This window comes from Mizuhopecten yessoensis, unplaced genomic scaffold (assembly GCF_002113885.1).
Source record: "Mizuhopecten yessoensis strain PY_sf001 unplaced genomic scaffold, ASM211388v2 scaffold8841, whole genome shotgun sequence".
NCBI classification, from domain to species: Eukaryota; Metazoa; Mollusca; class Bivalvia; order Pectinida; family Pectinidae; genus Mizuhopecten; species Mizuhopecten yessoensis.
This window is the reverse complement of record NW_018407749.1, coordinates 1,550,386-1,570,398: the sequence shown is the minus strand read 5'-3', so window position 1 is coordinate 1,570,398 and position 20,013 is coordinate 1,550,386. Positions and strand designations below refer to the sequence as shown.

Genomic DNA, 20,013 nt, shown 5'->3' with positions numbered 1-20,013 from the left:
AAGTGACATATGAGATATCAATCCGCGCAGTTTTCAACTTTATAGCTCTTAATTGATCTGTATTTAAAATGAAATTAAATATCGACCATGAAATAACTATAGTAAATGAATACATTGTTTATATGATTTTATAAATTTAAGGTATCGTAAATATTAAATTATATTCGTTTTTCATCCTGAACTATATTTTATGAATGTAAGCACTTCCTGTTTTCGTAGTTCTCCGGCACCAGTTGAGTCAAAATTTACCTGTATGGCCAAATTGTTGGATATATCACCAGAGGTGAAAGGCGGAGGGGGTGTCTACAAGAAGGCAATGGACGGAGATTTAAGGGGGAAGCTTCAATCAGTGTTCGATGTATGTGATGTTCAAAAAGAGGGCTATATAACTGTTGATCACTTCAAAAATTTGGCCAAAGAACATTTCGGAGCCGATAGCGATGAGGTAAGAATGTTGAAAGTAGGGGCGTTACAGCTCTTTCATATCATGCATAACAGACGCTTTCAAACAGATGATTCACACGTGAACTTCTAATTTTAGAATTACAAGTCATTTAATTCTTAAACTTGATGTTCTACTTGTAATACTTGATGCATAATTGACAACAAGTTTTTTTGACAGCGGCCTACTCGCTCAACGATAGATATTACGTTCAATTTGACAGTTGGCTTATCGTTGGCTATCAACTTGAGGTTAGATTGTAAACAAACAGAAATCGATAAAAAATAACCAGCGTAGACAGTTGAAGTATTGCACTCATTAGCTTCTGTTGATTGTCATCATTTGGTTCCCATGACAAAAGCTTATACCAGATATTTTTAATAGTATTAGTGGAATTATTTATTTTATATATAAAGTGGGTCGTATTAATTAGCATCTATATATTTCTCTATCATTATTACACATACGTCATGCAATGTATTTATGATAACTGTGACAATACTAAAATTAATATAATCTACCAGATTATCTGTTTAAAACATTTAAGATCGGGTCACAGGAATTTCAACGGTTGTTTACAGATAATTTATTATTACTGCAAACAATGTTAATTAATATAAACAATGTGATATTGACTGTATAACACACAAACTGTAGTTGATATTAACAGGTTATGATAAGATACAAAACCCAATTCTCTACTCAAACAGCATGTCACTAGTGACTGGTTTTACTGCAAACATATATTTTGTTTGCCTGATATTTTTTTTAACTTTATACTTTTATTTTCTGTTATTCTTGTAGAATGTAATTATTCCAATTTCTGTTAGTTGCCTCCAAGACACTTCCTTTCGAGGAACTGGAAGTTAACAAAATGTTATTGACATAAAGACAAAATTCATTGATGTCCTAGGGCACCCATGAGTGACAGGTACAATTTATATCTACATGTATCCATAGAATCCAACTCCAGATTTAAACTGATTGGGAACCTGTATTTATAGGGTACATGAAATGGCACTGAATTGTACATCTATAGTGTGACTGTTCGCCCTATGACCTGTGCTGACATAGCTGGAGGTGTCCAGAATGGTCATCTGATGTGTCATTATATATAATTATCATGTAATCAGGTCACTCAGGATTTAAAGGTCAGGGACGTTGAAGCTATAAAAACTTTTACAATACAAACTGTAATGAAATATCATCCAGGTACAACAGGTGTAATAAAATCAATGGAATTGAGGTTTTTTAGAATGCACTCAGAGACTTTCGTAGATTTTCTCTGACAATTCAGAATATTGTTTCCAAAATACTGCTGAAACCCAATCCTAAGAGTAGGTGAGTTTCGCAGGAAAAAGGGAATCCAAGATTCAGAAATCTCTTCTGTGTCCCAAAAATCAATGTCAACATATTTTTTATCAAATAATAAGCTTATAATTAATGTGTTTACCAGGTGAATTAAAAATGGTACATTTCGTAATCAACCCAACCAGGTAGATATAATTTAATACTAGATAAATGTTCATGGCTAATCAATATACAGACTGCAAAAAAATGCCGGATTTGGATATTTATTAATTAAAAACATATTATTTACTATATATTCTTAATGACCTTACAGAAGCTGGTATAGAAATCAATAGTTATCAAACACTGTTATCTTGATTCGGAGGGAGCTGGGGATGGGGAAACCTCCATGGACCCATTGAAAGTGTCTTGTCTAGGGCCATCAGCATTCAGGTTACATTATGATAGCAACCGAGTTAGTGTTTGCTTTATATGTAACAAATAATTGAATTTGTCTGGCTTACTGAGGTGGGACATGGCGGACAGTGGCCACTAATAGGCCAGCTTTTCTGGTTTGTTGATCCTATGAAGTAATAGGTCCCCCATAACTTCATAGGCCTTGTGATATGGAACAAGACTGGACAGTAGCCACTAATAGTCTAATAGGCAAGCTATACTGGTTTGTTGATGTGATGAAGTAATATCTCTGAGAAACCTATAAAGCCTTTATCATTGAGCACTCCAGTAGAAAATCCCTACTGTCAACACCAGCCAGAGTCTCCACTTTACTAACACAGTAAACACTATCACAGAATTTACTAATGTATCAGTGACTATTGGTATATTGTCTGGTGATTATACTAGGTACTTGGCTATTAAATGTATACAGTGTGAGATTGTGGGTATATTGTCTACTGTGAAGATATAGTAAATATACCTGCTGCATATATACAGAAACATTCGTAACACTTGGTACATATAATGAAGATAAACAAGAAAGGTAAACATCCATAGGGGTTTAAATATCATTGAATTCTAGTTTATAGAAACTTTTATAGTCTTATAGAATTATTGATTAAACCTGTTACATTATTCATTGTAATGATTGAAAAACTGAATGCTTGCATAAATGGTCCTTTTATCGATTGTAATTCATGTAGTGAGAAAAATCTGCATGTCTCCTTTCCCTGTCAATAAGGTTATTTTAGACAAGCACTGCGTATATATAAGGCTGAAACATGGTTACACCATGTTATTAATGTGTATATAATCCAATTAAAAACATCTTGCAAAAAACAGTTCCATCTGTCTTATAAGATTTAGATGCATGTAACCTACAATTTTGATGTTTTGAAAGCACAAACACAATCTTTTGACTTGTTTGGTCATAATAATACATGTTAACACTCCTGTCAACCAAGAGCAACGTTAACAGAGTTGCATGTCAATATTGATGATTTACTGATCAATCACTGTTCATAAATATTTAAGATCTTCTGGGAGTACATGTATACTGGGATACCTGGCATCACATGTTCTGTCTAGTGTTGGTATATATATACTGGGATACCTGTTATCACATGTTCTGTCTAGTGTTGGTGTATATATACAGGGATACCTGGCATCACATGTTCAGTCTAGTGTTGGTGTATATATACTGCGATACCTGGCATCACATGTTCAGTCTAGTGTTGGTGTATATATACTGCGATACCTGGCATCACATGTTCTGTCTAGTGTTGGAGTATATATACTGGGATACCTGGCATCACATGTTCAGTCTAGTGTTGGTGTATATATATGGGGATACCTGGCATCATGTGTTGTGTCTAGTGTTGGTGTATATATATGGGGATACCTGGCATCACATGTTCAGTCTAGTGTTGGTGTATATATATGGGGATACCTGGCATCATGTGTTGTGTCTAGTGTTGGTGTATATATATGGGGATACCTGGCATCACATGTTCTGTGTAGTGTATATATATATGTATACTGGGATACCTGTTATCACATTTTCTGTTTAGTGTTGGTGTATATATACTGGGATACCTGTTATCACATGCTCTGTCTAGTGTTGGTGTATATATACTGGGATACCTGTCTTCACATGTTCTGTCTGGTGTTGGTGTATATATACTGGGATACCTGGCATCATGTGTTCTGTGTAGTGTTGGTGTATATATACTGGGATACCTGTTATCACATGTTCTGTCTAGTGTTGGTGTATATATACAGGGATACCTGGCATCACATGTTCAGTCTAGTGTTGGTGTATATATACTAGTTGCATGTCAATATTGATGATTTACTGATCAATCACTGTTCATAAATATTTAAGATCTTCTGGGAGTACATGTATCCTGGGATACCTGGCATCACATGTTCTGTCTAGTGTTGGAGTATATATACTGGGATACCTGGCATCACATGTTCTGTCTAGTGTTGGAGTATATATACTGGGATACCTGGCATCACATGTTCTGTGTAGTGTTGGTGTATATATACTGGGATACCTGGCATCACATGTTCTGTGTAGTGTATATATATATGTATACTGGGATACCTGTTATCACATGTTCTGTTTAGTGTTGGTGTATATATACTGGGATACCTGGCATCACATGTTCTGTCTAGTGTTGGTGTATATATACTGGGATACCTGGCATCACATGTTCTGTCTAGTGTTGGTGTATATATACTGGGATACCTGGCATCACATGTTCTGTCTAGTGTTGGTGTATATATACTGGGATACCTGGCATCACATGTTCTGTCTAGTGTTGGTGTATATATACTGGGATACCTGGCATCACATGTTCTGTCTAGTGTTGGTGTATATATACTGGGATACCTGGCATCACATGTTCTGTCTAGTGTTGGTGTATATATACTGGGATACCTGGCATCACATGTTCTGTCTAGTGTTGGTGTATATATACTGGGATACCTGGCATCACATGTTCTGTCTAGTGTTGGTGTATATATACTGGGATACCTGGCATCACATGTTCTGTCTAGTGTTGGTGTATATATACTGGGATACCTGGCATCACATGTTCTGTCTAGTGTTGGTGTATATATACTGGGATACCTGGCATCACATGTTCTGTCTAGTGTTGGTGTATATATACTGGGATACCTGGCATCACATGTTCTGTCTAGTGTTGGTGTATATATACTGGGATACCTGGCATCACATGTTCTGTCTAGTGTTGGTGTATATATACTGGGATACCTGGCATCACATGTTCTGTCTAGTGTTGGTGTATATATACTGGGATACCTGGCATCACATGTTCTGTCTAGTGTTGGTGTATATATACTGGGATACCTGGCATCACATGTTCTGTCTAGTGTTGGTGTATATATACTGGGATACCTGGCATCACATGTTCTGTCTAGTGTTGGTGTATATATACTGGGATACCTGGCATCACATGTTCTGTCTAGTGTTGGTGTATATATACTGGGATACCTGGCATCACATGTTCTGTCTAGTGTTGGTGTATATATACTGGGATACCTGGCATCACATGTTCTGTCTAGTGTTGGTGTATATATACTGGGATACCTGGCATCACATGTTCTGTCTAGTGTTGGTGTATATATACTGGGATACCTGGCATCACATGTTCTGTCTAGTGTTGGTGTATATATACTGGGATACCTGGCATCACATGTTCTGTCTAGTGTTGGTGTATATATACTGGGATACCTGGCATCACATGTTCTGTCTAGTGTTGGTGTATATATACTGGGATACCTGGCATCACATGTTCTGTCTAGTGTTGGTGTATATATACTGGGATACCTGGCATCACATGTTCTGTCTAGTGTTGGTGTATATATACTGGGATACCTGGCATCACATGTTCTGTCTAGTGTTGGTGTATATATACTGGGATACCTGGCATCACATGTTCTGTCTAGTGTTGGTGTATATATACTGGGATACCTGGCATCACATGTTCTGTCTAGTGTTGGTGTATATATACTGGGATACCTGGCATCACATGTTCTGTCTAGTGTTGGTGTATATATACTGGGATACCTGGCATCACATGTTCTGTCTAGTGTTGGTGTATATATACTGGGATACCTGGCATCACATGTTCTGTCTAGTGTTGGTGTATATATACTGGGATACCTGGCATCACATGTTCTGTCTAGTGTTGGTGTATATATACTGGGATACCTGGCATCACATGTTCTGTCTAGTGTTGGTGTATATATACTGGGATACCTGGCATCACATGTTCTGTCTAGTGTTGGTGTATATATACTGGGATACCTGGCATCACATGTTCTGTCTAGTGTTGGTGTATATATACTGGGATACCTGGCATCACATGTTCTGTCTAGTGTTGGTGTATATATACTGGGATACCTGGCATCACATGTTCTGTCTAGTGTTGGTGTATATATACTGGGATACCTGGCATCACATGTTCTGTCTAGTGTTGGTGTATATATACTGGGATACCTGGCATCACATGTTCTGTCTAGTGTTGGTGTATATATACTGGGATACCTGTCATCACATGTTCTGTCTGGTGTTTGTGTATATATACTGGGATACCTGGCATCACATGTTCAGTCTAGTGTTGGTGTATATATACTGGGATACCTGGCATCACATGTTCTGTCTAGTGTTGGTGTATATATACTGGGATACAACAAATCTAAATTGTATTGGAAATACAGAAACAAGAATTTTAACTTAACTTGAAATTTCAGGAGAGTCAGATAACGTAACTGTTAAAATTAGGATAAATTAGGAATAGTCATATATATATATATATAGACTGTATAAGGTTTTAAAAGTCATCAAAATCAAGGTGTGAATATATCCTTTTAACTTAAGTATATGCATTCTAAATCAAAAAGACCTCAATTTTATTTTCAAGTATCATATTTATTAAGTTCTCACCTTATACTACTGGATGGGACTATACATATAAGTTTTATTCCATCCATCTGAAGTCATAACATTTCTGTGTGTCACTTTGTGCATCACTCTGTTCGTGTCATATATATATATACCAGTATCTTAAATACTCTTGAGTCTTATCACATACACTTACCGAAATTTGTATGTGATTGGTGTGTACATACCTCTTAGTCTGGCGGAGTGTCGCTACAGAAATTGGGTTTTATATATATCCCACTACCGAGGGCATATATAACTTTTATACTGTTGCCCCTTTTATATTAGAATTCGACAGGAAGTGGTGGACTTTGATTACTTTTAATTAATACATTCAACATGTATATAATTATGAATGGTTTCTGGCTTGCTTAATTACTGTACAGTAGAATTCCGAGTCATGATCATAGGTTCATGTTTTCTGGTTCAGACTGTTTTGTTTTGAAATTTCAGGGTATAAGCTCCAATCTCAATGGAAGCTTATATATATAATTACATGTATTATTACACTAAGGCTAAAAAGACACAGGTACTTTGTTTAGGAGCTAATTAATGCTGTATTGTAACCAGCTTAGCTTGAACAGCTTGTCCACATCTGTGTCAATTGACAGTAAAATCATTTGTGATATTATACATCTGTGTTATTTAGTTGACAGTGAGATCTTTAGGGACATTAGACATTTGATTTCAACAAATTTTATTGGACAAAAAATTGCACAATTGGATGAGACAACAGTCTTAGCCTATATAACATTATACATACATGTGTATAACGACTAACCAGTGAGTGACTGCCGTTTTATGACCAAACATGTCCTGGCTTATTGTGTAAACCAGTGGATGTCTATACTTATATGTATCTGGTAATAACAGAAACAGGGCAATAATACAGACACCGGTCATTATCTGTTTCCGACATTATGCGGTCAGTGTACATCAATATTAACATTTATTATTTACTTATACCTATAACTATATGTCCTATACATACATACATACATACATACAAGATCAGGATCAATGGGAATGAAAACTGGTCAACAATCGTGAGAATTTGCCATGATATGAGTATGTGTTGTAGCGACAATTCTGCTGATGATTTACATGTAATTCTATCAAATCAAACACCTTAAATGGTTATAATAAAGGTATATCCTGAAAGTTGAGAGTCACATGTTCGACCCTTTGACACCTAATAATGCATTTAGACTGCTCCAAATCAAAGGATATCGGAGTCCGTTGTCAAAATACAGGGTGAATGTAAACAAAAACTGTGTTTTGGTCTAGCTGCTTCCTCATTGCGTAGGTGAGAAGTGTGGCCTTCACATTCCTTATTTTATGCAGTGTCCACAGGTGACCTCGAGCCATTCTATAAATAAAATACTATAAATTTGCTGTTGACAAGGCTGCAGTGATGATTATTATGCATGTCTCTTTCATGAACATCAAAAGGACATTGTTTACATGGTTGTGATCACAGGGTCCTTTGTCACTGTATAGTTGTTCATTTGCCAAATATAAGAATATACATATTACTTTTTCTTTTACACTACGCATATAATTTCAATTCTAACTGAAATAATGTAATTTAACAGTGAAAAGTCTTACGATGATCAAAATTCATAAATGCATATAAATCTATCAAAGAACAATTACATTAAAAAACTTGCAGTTTATATGCCTTTCATAAATTTGACAAAATCGGTCGCAATTCTGTAAAAAAACCATCTCATATTTTTATCTGTCCATTTTTCCAGAATGTAGTTGGAATTGTACAGATTCTCGATCCAGAAGGAAAAGGAAAGATTAATTTTGACGATTTCTGCCAAGGTGTCAACCAGATACTTGAGCTTCAGCCACAGACACCTGTCGGTAAGTCTCCACTGTAACCTATAACTGATCATGTAAAGTGTATGTTCAGGGAGTTTGTAGGTCTATATCAGTCAGATGTTGACAATGATATCCATATCAATGTCTCCAGGTGTAATTAACATCAGACTTTTTTTTCTTTTGATGAATAAATCTTATTGTGATTTTCATAATTGACTGATGGACAAGTTGACCATTAACATATCCATTACCAGCCTTCACATACAAATTAATAGCTAATTGAATAGTCACAGATGTTTCCTAATAACCTTTCATTAGGTTACACTGTAAATGTATATGAATATGGGGGAGGAATAAATCCCAAAATCTAAAATAGACAAAAAAAGCAGAACAACTTTATTTTTTTAACTTCCTTATAGCTGCTGTATAACTAGAAGGATTTCAGAAAATCTTACATTAGGGAAAAAAGGTGAAAGTAAACAAAGATGATTCATTTCACCATAAATTTGTTCATGTGATGGCAATTCCAAAAATACCCAGGGAAAGTGCCAATGTCTACCTATAATAATCTATGGGTCAAAGAAGTAATATAGACGGTAAAATCCCATATAACACTGGTCCACACTGTTGGAATTACTTCTTTGCCCCATATAATAATCTATATATATATAGCTATATTAACGGTACAGTAAAGATTGACTCATACTATTGTGAATTGAAAAAATATTCTGTATGACATATATACCATAGCTTCTATAGCTGATTTTATAAATCTCAAAATCACAATAAATATCAAAGTACATCACTTTAAAAAAATAATGTTTGAAGTCTCAAAAAAAATGATGAGTAAGGAACTTCTCCCAGGATATAGGACGGGGGGAGGGGGGAGATGATCATCTTGGGCAGGCAGGTGTGCCATCGTCAAAAGAAATATGTTTCATTTAAAAAGTTTTTCTACTTTTTGGCATAGAGCATATACAGATCCCTTTAAGGTCTGAAGACTGGACTTTGAGTAAATGCTTCGGTTGCATTGGATGTGACTAATGATGCCATGTGTTGATTTTAAGTTTCTGTGAAGTTTGAGATACAGTTGTGTTACACCCCTCTGTTTATTTTTATACTATTACCCTGTGTTGTAGGAACTGACCTCCCCAAGAGCCCGTTTGACCTGTCCACAAGATTTGCCAATAACGGAATAGGAGAGCTGCTGGGAGACATATCCCCCACTGAGGTAAGATTAAGTGTGTTTGTTGTTGATGTTAGGACCAGTACTAGTAAGCTCTGGACAAACTAGGGAAATCTTCATTACATAAGGCTGTAACAAAGGATTTTATGAGACTTAATAATATTGAAATTTTTCTTTTTGACGGACATCAGATACTTGATATTGCTGACCAGACCATACTTCACCTGAACCATAAAAAAGAAGACCTGAAAATTGTTCCACCCTTATAAAATAATTACATACAAACAAACAAACATACAAACGTGATGCATGTATTTCTACTTGCCAACTCTCCCTATTTTGGAAAGAGACTTCAATTTTAGACCCTTAACCCTTTCACCACTATAAACAGTAATGGACTCATCCAGATCAGTGCATGGTAGAGTCTACTAAAGGTACATAGGGGTGAAAGGGATACAGTGAATTTGCTTAACTTTTGCTTTATTGTAAGATCTAATGGTTTCACATGAAAGAACATGACTCTAAATATGCTATTTTATTTGAGAAACGTGGGTTTATTTTTCATTAGAAGGTATATATAATTCATGTTTCTAATTTTGAGCATGTGGAATTTCTCAAGTGGAATTTTCAAAAGGTCGGCAAGTGTGATGAGGTATATAATGCTTTGCTTTCTGAGAATCTTCCTTTATGTGACTTAACGAGTTATGACGTTATCAATCAATGGTGTTAATCTGATACGTAATACATAGGAATGTTGAATCAATACATAGGGAAAACCTTTCCTGTATTGATTGTGAAAGTCTCACGGCTAAGGTATTTGACTGCTATTGAACCAGGAAAAAAGCAAAGGACAGCTGATACATTTTGTGTTGTCATACTCCGATAGAAAGCTGTAACACTATAATACTACACCAGGTATGGTGCCCACTAGTGAAGGTGTGAATGGGTCCAGATGTTGGTTCTGACATCAAATACACGAACACAGCAGCATCTGATACTGGCTATATACATGCACAGTGATCTAGATACGGAAATATTGATCCGATAGCTTTTGCGTATGCACTGATGAATAGTTTACACCTTAACGAGACAGGTATGAATACAACTGACAGGTACGTCATAAATAACGCATGCTATCATCACGTAGGGCTTACACACAAATTCTGACAGCATCAGACTTTGGGAGGCGTTAATGGCAGGGATTACGGGGATTTACTCGTCACATTACCACCAATTTGTTTTCTTAAGATGTAGTCTGGATCTCGAGAAAAAAGGTCAAAGGTGAATATGATATTTTATTCATTCATGCTAGAATGTCCAGGTATAATGTTAGGTAATACAGGTACAAACAAACCAGAATTACTGCTGTTTACATAAATGCAACTTCTGAGTGTAAATTATAAAAGAGCTATTACAGGCCACTTGGCTACTAGAATTACTACAGCTATACATAAAACACATAGTGTATACACACACTATATCGTAGAGTAGATTCTACATTCATCTACAATGTATGCGATGATCGAAACATAAAAAAATATTTATTGAAAATTTGAATAATGAATGAAAATTGCCGATAGTTACCAGTTCAGAAAGAACAGCGAAGAAACCATCAGTGATTAAATCACTTGTAAGTTCTATATAGCAAGCATGACCCAACATCATATATGTACAATGAACACAGGAAGTTGTCAAGTGGCGTGTTCCCTAAGTTATAACAACTTGTGTTGTACAAGGATATATATATAGGTATCATCTCCTGTGACCGTCTTCCTGAAATATTAAACTCGTGTAATTTCAATGTTCAATATTTACAATTTTGTGGCAAGTCTTAGAGGAAATTAACTTTGATATCAGTTAGATCAGTCTAATGTTTAGTACTTATATACATCACTAGATGTTAGGTACATCCTCTATATATTAGTACATTAAATATTCTAGGTACATCCAAAGATCCTATACACTAGATATAGATCAATCTAATTAAAATCAGATCTCTTATTTCACACAACGTAGTGTAATGAGAGATCTGATTTTAACTAGATTGGATATAGATACATTGTAGATCTATGGATATGAATTGATAATCTCTTGTTTCTCATGATAACAATCAATCCTTTCACTGTCTCATATTGTCATCATTCAATCTCGACAATATAAATCATCAGGGAAAAAAATTGTAATGAAATTTTCCAAATCGGTATATACCTGTTACTCTGTTTATCACTATCTTCACTTTTGAACAATGGATTTGGAATATAAGTAGTCTACAGGTAAAAACCAATATACAGGCACTATATACATGCATTGCCAAATGCCTTAGTTTAATCATTTCTACAGAATCACTTATTTGAATTTGAGCAAAATCTTAAAATAATGAAGTAATTTTACAAAAATTGCCTCCATGATACTGAGACCTCGCAAATGTGATGACAGAGTGACAGAGTATACGTGTTTTTATAAAATATAGTAGTACCGGTATCTTGTGTATATTTATATATATCTGCACAGTTTTGTAAACAATTACAGGTGTGTACATATATACACCTGTTATAGAGTAGAGCTAGTCATTGTTAACTACATGTATAGTATACCTGTCGACTCAGCTGTAATTATCATTTATATCCATCATAGACTGTTGTACTTCATGAGCTGATGAACAGATAGTGCTACAGTACTATCAGCAAGGACATTAGATCTACGGCTACACCTACATCAGTATCTTACATAGAATATACACCTTGTTGTCCAGGGCTACTTATTAATAACAATAAAGTCATGAAATCTCTGAGCTTCTCGACAATGACGGTCAAAAATGTATCTTAGGGATGATGGGACACAAGATACCTGTACTGTTACCAGTATATGTAATGGGACATAGTTTTGGTATACTAATCAAATCTGTGGAGATTGTTTTGTACATTTGAATACATGTTCAATGATGAATATCATTCTTCACAACCAATACAACATTCTGTTGGTATATGTACACCAGTAGAAAAATTAGTGATGAATATATTGTGTTTATATGTTCAGTGATGTATAAACATGGAACACCCTTTACAACAGTCACAGAGCAATTCCTTTTAGAACACAAGCACTTAAACATAACCAATAAAAGTAGTTCAGTTCTGTTATTGTCACATTTTGCTTAATATCATGTCTGATAAATGGCTCATGACATTAAGAGGAATTTTACTAAAATTGGAAAATTATTTGCAAAATCTGGTTGGAAATTGGTTCATAGCAGATTTGTATGAAATAATCCATTATCTGCATTGACCTATATTAGTAATGTGGAAAGATAACGTAATGTTTATAAGAATTGTGTGAATTTTCACAGCTGCATATAATGCACAGTAGAGATAATGAGATCTAATCACAGAGTCTGTATATAGAAATCTAGGTATGTAGACAGACACTGGTAAGTAAACAGACCTTGTGATAGCCTTATTACAGTTACGGTAGTATGTGCATGTATGGTATATATATACCCTGGCGTGTTCTATACGGTGCACACACGTTATCTCGTGACCCCTACAACTCATTTGGGACCAGACATTAATGAGAAAAATACAACTGTGTATACATATAGTTGTAATGATGTCAATGGATTAGGTTGTCTGGTAGAACGCGAGGAAAGAACCTCTGTCAGATAGACATGATCGTTTTTGATGTATTTAAAGTACCTCGGCTTACATATGGATACATGCAAATGAACTTGAAGTTCATTAAAATATTTCAGACGAAATTTGTTACAAAAATCAAACGTGAAATCACAGTTTATTAGTACAAACGTGAAATCACAGTTTATTAGTAGTGACCTTGAACTTTAAATATGTGTGACAATAACCTGACAGATTCAGACTTTATATTAATGATCAGATGATCAGTAAATCTACAATACTTTTGACACTAACTAAAACATTCATTATAGAATAATGCACCAGATGTTTGCGGTAGTTCAACCTTCACGTATATATGTAATGAACGTAAATACAAATAAAACGTATTTCAGATTTGTGCCGTCTGTCTTTTTAGATGGAGGATCAATTACTTTTAAAAAAAAACAAGGTTGGCTGTTTGTCAATTCCTACCAACTGTACAGATTATAGGTGGTTAAGAAAATGTGTACCGATGAAATCAATAACCCATTCAGTGCTATTTCGTTTGATACAGCCAATTAATTTCCTATCAAACATTGTATACTGGGGCGGTGTAGTGGGGGAGAGAAGGATGAAATGCTAGTGATTTCTTTGTGTACATACTTGATTGATTTAAAAGGTAAATTACATGTAACATTCCAGACGTGAATGCCACATTAGATAATCTGTGTGCCTTTCTATACCTGGCGAAATTTTTGTTAAATATTTTTTTATCATATTATAAATTACTTTACATTGAAATTGAATAACAAAGTAAATTTCAAGGACATGAAGTCATTTGAAATCATGTATTATTTATTTATTTTAAGAATTACAAAAGCACATGTCTGGCTAACTTCAGTGTGGTGTCAATCAAAATAACTGGAAGCATGTGTTTGTAGTTTATTTTAAGGATCCCTTGTACCACTGCCAAAAACTGTGACTATACACATTGGAAACAGTTTTTGGCATGACTTAAAATCATTTCTGAAAAGAACACCATACCTTGCAACAAGTGTTCAACAAGTGTTCAACAAGTGTTCTTAGCGTAAAAATCCAGATGGACTAGACCGGGATTCGAACCCTGGATTTCAGTTTGTTATACTGTCGCTCTAACTGACTGAGCTACTTGGTTAACAGAAGTGTCCTGACCCAACTGTGCTACAGTTAATATATAAATGTAGAATGAAATTAAAGGGAGGTTACTGTACAAAAAAAACTCAGTGCAAGTGCAACAGGGGTCCTTAATGATAATACATCTATTCAATAAAAACAAGAAATCCAGGGGTTTTTTGTGTAGAAAACTCAGATCTTTTTCGTACTTTTGTATAATAAATCATCTTTGTCATGATAAACATTTTATAAAGCTAACGGATCTGTAAGAACTTGGCTAAATTGGATTTTTGGCAAATGCATGGTACATGTTTCTGTCTAGTTTAATAACATCAACAGATTCACCTAGTAAGGAATGTTACAGGTAAGATGTCTGGCTCACCTGATAGGTATAATATAAAGGTAACTACAGGTAATCAGACTTCCAGGTGAATTTCCTGTCCCCTCTCTCCCTATTCACACACTACAAAGAATTTTCCCCGAGGGATAGCAAAAAATAAATATCATGTTGTCGACGCAGTTCTCGGAATAAAATAAGTCACATTATACAAGATGGCAGAAGGGAAACCAGCCACATCCTCCGCAGTAAGTTTCTTATATTTTATTGAACATCCAGCGAATTGTTTATTGATATGGTTGGCATATATGACTACAGAGTCTTGTGTATAAATTAATGAGTGTTGTGTCGTTGGCCAGAGACGGGTATTGAAGCCGTGTTGTATGGCTATGGCTGTCAGGTAATGATGCTAGATCCTGCGATTACCTGTGGTAGCTACGCACAGATTGTCATGTCGGACCGATACTTATTGTCAGTGATCATGGTTGATATCATATTCATTGTTTGTATGTACATAGTATTGCATGGGGTCATTATAGGGATAATTAAATGATACTTTTGGTCTCAAAGTGATGAGAGCAGTGCTATACTTATGTCTTCAAAGTCAATTTATGGAATATTTCAATTTGTGAATATAAATATTATATACATATTCAGTTGATTTTTATTCCCAGCTGATCACAATGTGTGGGGGATGTAGAAATTGGATCCGTCATCAATCTATATGCATTACAAAAAAACCTGTGAAGTCCATATTTGAGTGACAATAAGTCATACATGGATAATACTTGCATTAGTAATGCAACTGTGTTACTTTGCTAAACACATATTGCAGATGCCAGATTTGACCTACATTTTAAAATTCATTTACCGACTTATTAATATGCTCTCATATTTCAAATATGAAAAAATTATAAAGTCCATATCTCAGGTTAGCTGCCTGAATAATATTTGTATCAATGATTCAGCTAGGATTTTTGCTGTGCTTAGCACACGTTACAGATGCTGAATTAGACCTGTACCTGGTGTTTTATGCTTCAGTTACTTAATATTCTATCATACATTTATATCACATCACAAAAAATAATTAGATATGTATTGGGGTAAAGTGCTACATTACATCATCACTTGTCTACAGAACAGAGGATAGTGATGATAAATCGAAAATTGGTTAGAAACAATATTACAATATAAAACTTCTAGCACTGGATACACATTTATGTTGTAGAGAGGACAATCTAGGGGTTCGTTAACCTTACAGGTGCTGTGTACTTAATTTCAAATAGCATGCATGCTGTTTATAACCCACTCTGTTCCCATATCTGGTAAATTACCTCACACATAAGCTGTTAACGGTTGTTGTGTAAGAGAATTAGCTGTGAACATGTAAAGTTAATTAGATCTTGTTGATACTCCACACTTCAGGCATTAACACTTAATGACCTCCTGCCTGGAGTGGATTGGAGTGTATATATCAGGCATGTTCTAGCATTCTAAGGTGAATTTAAATAAATCAACTGTACTCAATGATGTAACTGGTAAGGTAATATGATTGGTATCAGTAATACATGAAATACTAGAGTTTTACATCACTGTATGTTGTAGTAAACTAATACATTCTTTTGGTAGAAAATGATAAAATCATGACTGTCTCGCCTGGAGTCGGAGATGCTACAATATACCAACTTCCTAAAACTTGTTCGATAGTTTGTAAATTAAAGGAGATACATTTAAACTAAATCTTTCAAAATGAATGAATTATTAAAAAATGAACCTCTCTGTTACTCTTCTTTAAAGGCGGTATTTAATATACATATCTATACAATAGTAAAATGTTCATAAAACATTTCTCAATATAAGCGTTGGTTGATTTTAGAATCCTTCTCGTACTGGTCATTTTAGGACAAATATCCCCAGGATCAAGTTGTCTGATGTTTGATCCATACTTTAGCTGAGGTGTGTGCTTGACTACTGTATATTTTACCCAAGTCTGCAGTGTGCCTTACTGCATCATGTATATATATATATATATATAGTAAGGCACGCAGATCAGATGGAGTATGGGTCAAAGGTCAAGAAAACTTGATCTTGGGGGACCAGAAGATGTTATCCACAGCACGGTAGGGTTTACATGTTGAGTGGTACTTGGGGACGTCTCTTACCCTACAACTTGACTTTATATGTAGACTTGTTCATACCCTCTAACAGACATCGTAAGTTGACGATTAAGAAAAAGATTAAATGTTCCAATTTGACATGAGACACTGAATTGTATGGAGATGTAAATGTATGTATAACTTTCAACATATTCAAAGAAGGGACGAAACCGTCTAACAGACATCGTAAGTTGAGGATTAAGATAAAGATTAAATGTTTCAATTTGACATGAGACACAGAGTGTATTGTATATATATATGTACATGTATGGGTCAAAGAAGTAATATAGACGGTAAAATCCCATATAACACTGGATCCTAATGGAGGTATGACCGTAGGATACGAATTACATAAAATATTATATGGGGCAAAGAAGTAATTCCAAAAGTGTGGACAAGTACATGTATGTATATTTTCAACTCTTTCATGGAGGGGAGAAATTAGGGGAAAAGTTGGAAATTAAAACATACTTGACAAAGTTGCAATGTAAAATACCATAGGTTACTGGCAAACCTTTGTTACATATGATATAATTGAATTTTTGAAATGAGTGTTTTAGAAGTTGAAAAATAAGGATGAAACAATGAATGTCCCTCCAATACATACATGGAGACTTCCGAAGTATGATACTGTATTTCTGTATACTGCCACCACTTTTAACTCATTCACCCCTGAAATTTCATAATGAACTATTCCAACCTATGCATTGGAAGAGTTTAAATGTGTCTTCAGGGGTGAATGAGTTAAATGGAAATTTTGGCATTTTAAAAGAGGTTAGGTGATAAATGTAGAGAAACTCATAAAGGTATTGTTACGCCAAAATAAAACATATTGACCACGCAATGAAATATGTTCGCTGTAACTGAGTTGACATTTAAATGTTGAGGTTTTACTGTAGATGGTATCATAGACATATATTTACAACCAAATAATATAGAACTGTCAGGAGTTGTCTAGATCAGTAATGGGATGACAGAGGAAATGTCATGTAAGGTTATCTGCACGGTAATGTCACTGGTAACCTACACACAATAACATAATGCGCTCGATAAAAAAAATGCCATTTTATAAAACTGTCTTTTCCAAATTGGCAAACAGAACAAATTTTAGCTAACATTATTACTCATGTCTATTTTGTAAATTCAGATTCAAAGTGGTATTAGTTTGGTGGCGTAAATTCAGTAACCTTTCCCACTAAATCGTGTTGTCAAAGTTAACTTTAAGAATACCACACAGGGAATTATTTATCAAATCGTAAAATCACCCGTGTTGATGTCAGCATCAGTCATGGGGCACGCCCAAAGCTTTGATTTTTAAATAATGGTCAGGGGTGGCACACCACAGGTATCGGGGATCGCAGGTACAGGGGATACCCGCTACAGATGAGCGACCAGAGCGAACTTTCCCACACACGAATGCCTGCTGAATTATTACAACACAACGGATATGAATGATTTGGCAATTTCTGTATTCAAAAAATATACAGTTTAACAGGATCAACTTTACATCTTGATTCAGATGGTAAACGTTTTGAAATGAATAATGATCTTTATATGCCTCAGTTGAACCCAAACAGCTGACTTGTTAACAGTGTTTACCTGGGTAAGACAGATCCTGGTGCATACAGGGACGTCAGTTATGAGCTGCTCGGGGTATTAGTCACCGTGACAGACGCGTTTACACTGGGGGCAATACTGTAACAGAGGGACTTCTGGTAAAATAAACGATATGTGACGTAGCCTGTGGCCATACTGCAGACATAAAAGGTTTTTAACAGTTTAACCCATGATGTGATGATTTCTATGAAAAACTTAAATCAGGAGACTGTTCGATCAAGAAAACTGGTTGTTAGTTTTCATCAATTGAGCAGGTAAGAGAAATTTTAACTGGTGAACTTAATAAAAGGTACTCTGTTGTCTCTATTATATAGACTTTGACAGATGTACAATATAAACAGGGCCACTGTCATTTGTTTGAAGACCATATGTTGATGCCGTTAAGAAACATATTATGACAGCAGTCCAACATTATATGTACCCTGAGGTAAAGGTGTGAGGTGTTCTTCCTGTACTAATGTCCACAGAACAAAAGCTGCCTAACTGTTGATAGATATATACTCACATGTAACATTTCCTTTGTTTTACCTGTGTTGCAGTGTAAGGAAGTGTCGGATGCAAGTGCATATACCTTTAACGAGTACGATACAAATACTGACGAAGATGGAGTCGGCCTGTTGATAGACTTCTCCACTCCTGAACCAGAACGCAAGGACCTCCATCAATTGTCTTATAACAGGTGAGTGTGAAATAGCTACCTCCATCAATTGTCTTATAACAGGTGTCTTAATTAGCTAAATCCATCAACTGTCTTATAACAGGTGAGTGTCTTAAAATAGCTATCTCCATCAACTGTCTTATAACAGGTGTCTTTATTAGCTAAATCAATCAACTGTCTTATAACAGGTGTCTCAATTAGCTAAATCCATCAACTGTCTTATAACTGTTGTCTTTTTAGCTACCCCCATCCACAGTTTCATATCAAGTGTCTCAATTTACAAAATCCATCAAATGTCTTTTAAGAGTTCTCTTTATTAGCTACCCCCATCAACAGTCTCATATCAAGTGTCTCAATTTGCTAAATCAGTCAACTGTCTTATAACAGGTGTCTCAATTTACAAAATCCATCAGCTGTCTTATAACAGGTGTCTCAATTAGCTAAATTCATCAACTGTCTTATAACAGGTGTCTCAATTTGCTAAAGCCATCAGCTGTCTTATAACTGTTGTCTCAATTTGCTATATCAGTCAACTGTCTTATAACAGTTGTCTGTATAAGCTACCCCCATCGAACAGTCTCATATCAAGTGTCTCAATTAGCTAAATCAATCAACTGTCTTATAACAGGTGTCTCAATTTACAAAATCCATCAGCTGTCTTTTAACTGTTGTCTCAATTAGCTAAATAAGTCAACTGTCTTGTAACAGTTGACATATTAGCTACCCCCATCAACAGTCTCATATCAAGTGTCTCAATTAGCTAAATTAATCAACTGTCTTATAACAGGTGTCACAAGTTGCTATCTAAAT

The 20,013-nt window shown here is 35.2% G+C and overlaps 1 protein-coding gene across 1 annotated transcript in view; it reads left to right on the top strand.

The window, feature by feature from the left end:
• The first annotated feature begins 222 nt into the window (after positions 1 to 222).
• The window catches only part of LOC110456778 (lethal(2) giant larvae protein homolog 1-like), a 100,782-nt gene continuing 80,991 nt past the window's right edge, over positions 223 to 20,013 (top strand). Inside the window, exons 1-4 of the mRNA XM_021507735.1 lie at positions 223 to 445; positions 8,420 to 8,534; positions 9,632 to 9,723; positions 19,085 to 19,224. Of these exons, the coding sequence (XP_021363410.1) occupies positions 254 to 445; positions 8,420 to 8,534; positions 9,632 to 9,723; positions 19,085 to 19,224 (539 nt within the window). The 5' untranslated portion in view covers positions 223 to 253. The remainder of the gene's footprint in view (positions 446 to 8,419; positions 8,535 to 9,631; positions 9,724 to 19,084; positions 19,225 to 20,013) is intronic.